General features: G+C 54.6%; 1 protein-coding gene across 1 annotated transcript; it reads right to left on the reverse strand.

Annotated features, from left to right (window-relative positions):
- Positions 1-518: 518 nt before the first annotated feature.
- LOC310796063 (uncharacterized protein) lies at positions 519-2,934 on the reverse strand (the record flags this gene model as incomplete). Its single annotated transcript, XM_083658215.1, has 6 exons — positions 519-593; positions 758-1,348; positions 1,451-1,699; positions 1,836-2,089; positions 2,218-2,804; positions 2,919-2,934. 6 exons carry the CDS (start codon positions 2,932-2,934, stop codon positions 584-586), a joined length of 1,707 nt encoding a protein of 568 aa, XP_083514341.1. The 3' UTR covers positions 519-583.
- Positions 2,935-5,420: the final 2,486 nt, after the last annotated feature.

The following is a 5,420-nucleotide window of genomic DNA, read 5'->3' on the forward strand; positions in this document are numbered from 1 at the left end:
CCCTGCTCCAGAAGGGCGCTGTCCTCGGAGCGTTGTTTTTTTCTCCTCCAAAGGGTCATTTTGCCTGTCCCTGTCTTTCTGCAGGTTCCAGTCGAGGTGGATGGGGCATTTGAGCCCCCCGAGGCCACAGGAACTGGAGAGGGAGAGCTGCTGGGAGACGGCAAACAGGATGGATCCATGTAGGAGCCGCAGGAGCTGGAGAGCGAGGAGCTGGAGGTCTTGTCCATCGTAGTGGGAGACAAGTTTTCAGAAGTTCCCCCTTTCTCTGTGTATATAAGCCCACAGGGTGGGGAAATCTCCTCTCTAGTCAGCCACCCCCACTTAACACCTTGGGGCAGCTTTCCCAGGGTGATCAAAGACATCCTCAGACACTTGAACAGTTGAGCCCGTGTTTCAATCAATTTCAATACACTTCACAGAACAGAACAGAGTGAATGTCATGAACATATAATAAAAAGATTCAAAAATATATGTGTACATATAAATGTCCAGAACTACTGTGGGGACCAGGGGATGGAGGCTCTGGCATGTAGAGTCTGTGGGCTCTGTGGGTTGTCACCCGGCCGGGCTCCTCCTATACAGCTCACCGTGCGCTAAGTATATTAGAAGACAAAAAAGAAAATCTTATCAGACACACTGATCATAAACAACACAAACTAATAAGGTCAACAGATATACAACTGAGTGAAAATAACATATAACAGTACAATTAAACACACTAGACAGAGAAAAACATTAAATAGACCACTAAACTGACCTCTTTTCCTCCTCCAGCTTCCTCCTTTTCTCTGCCTTCCAGTTGTCGACTGAGAGGCCGCCTGCAGCAGTGGAGCAGAAGTGCTCGCCCATGAAGAAGCTGTGCCCATATTGGAGTGTTCTTGGCTGCCGGCACTTGCGGCACTTCTGCACCACTGGCGTCTTCTTCGCCGCAGGTTGACTCTGGGTCATCCAGTCATCGGCGTGCTGTGCATATTGCCTCTCCAGCGCCTCGGCCTCCTGCTGCTTTCTCCGCCACGCGGTGGTACGTGGCACAGAGGGGGCGGCTGCGGTAGGAGCAGGGTCCGGCACAGGTGGAGCACCAGCAGTCGGGGCAGCTGAGGCGCTGGAGGAGGGCACCTCAAACATGGCCAGCTCATACATCGCCGGTGCCAGGGGCCCTCTACTGCTGACCGCCAGACCAGAGGTGTCCCGCGAGAGGTGGAAGTCCAGAGGCTGGTCAGGCTTTACCGGCTGCTTTAGCAGAACCTTCGGGGGTGGGAGGGGCTCTCCGGCGGCCTCGGAGGTGCTGGGTTTCGGCACGGCCACGGTGAGGGTCTGCACCGCCTCGGTCTTGGTGAGCCTCGAGTTCCTGATGAAAAATTAAAACAAAAGAAACAATTACTACTTCCGAAAAATCCTGACAGACATCCATTCGGTCAGTCACAGCGTGACAAGTGAAATGAGGTCTTACCAAAGCCCAAGGGTGCGCCGGTTGACCTCCATCAGCTGTATGGAGGTGTTGTCCTGGAGGGCCTTGCAACTGCAGACATTGTGCCTGATCTGCGTGTAGTCCCTCTGGACGACACCAAAGCGGTTGACCTGGGCGCCCGCTATCTTCTGCCCCGCAGGATGGAGGCGACACAGCTCCCTGAAGACAGCCTCCATCAGGCGGCTGTCATCAGGAGACGCTGCCGCTCCTGAGCCACACCCTAAGACAACACTGCACACAGACGCAGCATGTTAAGAGTTAGACAGAGCAGAGTAAACAAACACAAAACACATTTGTGTTGAATGGATATCTTCCCCCCCCAAAAAAACAGGTTTAAAACCCACATTCACATGTTGGCAACGCTTACCGGTTCACACTGTCGACCCCTGGGGTGTGTGTGGTCCGCACTCTGGACTTAAAGCGTCCCTTGTCCAGCCTGTCCTGGTGACGCGCAGGGAGGGAGATGGGAGCCTTGTCCCTCTCTGACAGTTTCTGCCAGAGGGCGACAATCTCCCCCGCCTGACGCTGCGTCACAAAGGCATCGTGACGCAGCTCCACCAGGGCGCGGGCCAGCCTGCACACGTGCTGGTAGCCACCATGACCATCCGGTCCGATCGCGTCCTAAGAAATGTCATGAACACAAGTCAAGTTTATCAGAGGCAGTTTAAAGTGCCTCTGAGAAAAACAGAGACAATAAAATTCACAAACACATGATCACAGTGACTAAAGGCAATATAGTAACAGCTTACCTCATCATCCTCTTGGGATGGAGCTGGCTGTGAGCCGGAGGTGGACGCGGAGACGGAGGCAGCTGTGTGTGAGGTGGAGGGGGAGGCAGCGTGGGAGGCGGAGGCAGCTGTGTGTGAGGTGGAGGGGGAGGCAGCGTGGGAGGGGGAGGCAGCTGTGTGTGAGGTGGAGGGGGAGGGGGAGGCAGCGTGGGAGGCGGAGGCAGCTGTGTGTGAGGTGGAGGGGGAGGGGGAGGCAGCGTGGGAGGCGGAGGCAGCTGTGTGTGAGGTGGAGGGGGAGGCAGCGTGGGAGGCGGAGGCAGCTGTGTGTGAGGTGGAGGGGGAGGGGGAGGCAGCGTGGGAGGGGGAGGCAGCTGGCGAGGTGGTTGTCCCGCCCAACAAGACATGGTGTGGCACATCATGACAGCGGTCCAGGAAATTGAGGTCGTCCTCCTCGAAGCCCTCATCCTCCTCTTTCTCCAACACGCCCTCTTCCTCATCAGCCTCCTCGCTGCCCTCATCTTTCCCATCTTTCTCCTCGGTGCCCAGGTGCTGCGGCAGTGGGGGTTTGCCTGTCTGCTCGTACAGGTACTGCAACCCGATCAGCTCCCCTGGAAAACACGCACACAGAGACAGACAGACAGACCATTACATCAGTTTACCAGGTGACAGGCTGTGGGACCGCTTCAATAAAATGGACTCGCCCTGATAACTCACCAGTGTACTTCCTGGGCACAGCATAGGTTTCAACCAGCGTCTCAGCCAGGAGTTCCTGGGTCAGCAGGTTGAAGTTGTGCTGGAGCCCGGCACTGTAGCAGCGCGCTGCCGTCCGGTTGCCACCCTCCACTGCTGCCCTGGCACGGTTCTCATTCCACCTGGCCAGGCCCTCCAGCAGGAAGACCTGGAAGTGGAGGGCACTGGTAGAAGTGCCTTGAACAAGAGTGGAGAGGAAATCAAACAATCAATCAAAGTCTATTTAGAGTGCAAATAAAAATCCAATAAAAACAACATAAATAGTGCATCTCAATAAGGTGGCATAGTGAATAGTAAATAAGTTCTAGACACCCAGCTGTTTGCTCTTCCCTTTATCTCCTCCAGCTACAAAATGAAAATGCTTACCTGGAATGAACCGGCACAGGTGGAGGTGAAAGGACTCCAGGGAAGTGGAGCCTCTGGCACACCTGAAAACAGGGAGTATGACCCCTCCCCGGGTCACCTGCCCCGTCTTGGTGTACAGCTCCACTCCCGGAGGATCCTGGATGCAGTGGATGTGACGGCGCTGCGTGCTCCAGATTTCCCCCATTCTGGCGCGGTCAATGAGGGGGACGCCCAAGCTGTCCTTCATCTCCCAGAAGCTGTCCAGATTTTCCTGGATGAGCCGCACCGTCTCCTCCGCACCTCGTGTGCGGCGGCGGCAGTGCTGGGCTTTCTCCCTGAGAGACAGCCTGGGCCCCCGGGCCTCGGTCAGGCGGGCCAGGTCGCCGCTGTCCCACTCGAACATGGCGAATGACAGCCTCCCCATGAAGAGGCCGTACAGCTGGTGGCTTTCGGTGGTCAAGCCCCTTGAGAGATAGAAAGAAAGACAGAGAATTTTAGATGTGAAATGTGGGAGCAATGTGGAGCAAGTGTTTGATTTTTATTTTTATTTTTGGTTTAGGAAAAAAGTATTCAAATCATCCAACCTTGCGAAGCGACGCATCAGGTGCCACACGTCCAGCCGCACCACCAGCTGGTCCCAGCCGTGGAACATGGCCGCGGTCTTGGGCGGCCCGCGGACGGCACAGCAGTCCCGGTCCACGTAGAGGACCTTTGGAGGGGCCTTCCCGGCGTCACCGTACCGCCGCACCAGTCCGTCCACCATGGGCTGGAGGCTGTCCCCCTCAGCCTCTGTGAGAACGGACATGAGGACCTGCCCGTCCTCATTTCCCACGTTGGTGACCCAACCAGCCGTGTCGCGCGCTTCCCCCGCAAGCTTGTTGGTGATCTGTGGAATGATGACAGATACATTAAAAACCCGAGGTCGTTCAGTATGACACATAACATTACACAGAATTAGTGTAAGTGCAGGTTTCTTCAAACAACATCATAACTAAAGCTTGCCTTCTTGGTGGAGTCCATCTTGAGGATGTCTCCAAAGATGGACGTCACCCTGGCCTTTGCCTCGTCTAGTCGGGGCAGGGCGTCCCGGACATAGACGGACATCAGCCACTTGAGGCGGGGTACCGGGTGCATCGGTTTTACGGTCACCGGTGGCCGCGGTACACCCGGCACACGGAGCTTGCGCATCGCGGACAGGTAGCGCGTTGAGCGCATCATCCACTCTTCGCTGTGCTGCTCCACCAGGGTGCGCTCCCTTATTTGGGCAATGACTACCTTGTCACAGGCCGACCTGTTAGAGAAAAGTACAAAGACAAAGAGACATGAAGGTCATGTCAATATGAAGAAATATTACAGTGAGTAACTTACTTCTATACATTAATTACATACTTAATCATTTCAATTCATTAATGACTTACTTGAACGTGAGAACAGCTGGGAAGAGCACACGGTGCCCGGGGTCCAGCTGGTCCAAGACGGCCCGATCCCAGCCCGCAACCTTCTTCCCACACGCCGCCTTGCCACTGCACTCCAGGTACTCCGTGCCCATGAAGTACCACCCAGTCACGTCCAGCACCCTCCTAATGGTCCGGTAGTGCCCTGAGCTCCGGAGGTGGCACCGGAGCTTGAATGCCCACATATATATATATATATATACACATACTGTAATAAAGTAAATAGACTTGATTAATATAGCACTTCTAAAAACAGCAACTACTAATTTGATAGTGAAAATGCACAGGCCGAACACTAAACATTGACAATAAAAGAAATGTTAACATACTGTAGTGGCCTCCAGAGGAAGAATCGGCACAGGAAGAAGGCGTGGGGTGAACAAGGCCCTGCCCAGCCACTCATGCTGCTCCTCTGGCAGTGTCAGCCTCCAGCTGTTAGGCAGCAGCTGCAACACAGCAAGACACAGCGCCACCCTCAGAGACGGCACAACGTAACATCTATTTCCTAATATTTCCACACAAAAGCATTCACACTGGAGAGAAGCGTCTGCCAAATGACGAAATGTAATGTAATGTAATATAAGCTCATTCAGATTCTGACAATACTGGAGATATTCAGCTTGACTGGGCGTACCTCAGCACCGGTGTGCGGGCGACCCACAAGTGCAGGTGGTG

This window comes from Poromitra crassiceps, assembly GCF_964638095.1.
Source record: "Poromitra crassiceps genome assembly, chromosome: 22".
Taxonomy (NCBI): Eukaryota; Metazoa; Chordata; class Actinopteri; order Beryciformes; family Melamphaidae; genus Poromitra; species Poromitra crassiceps.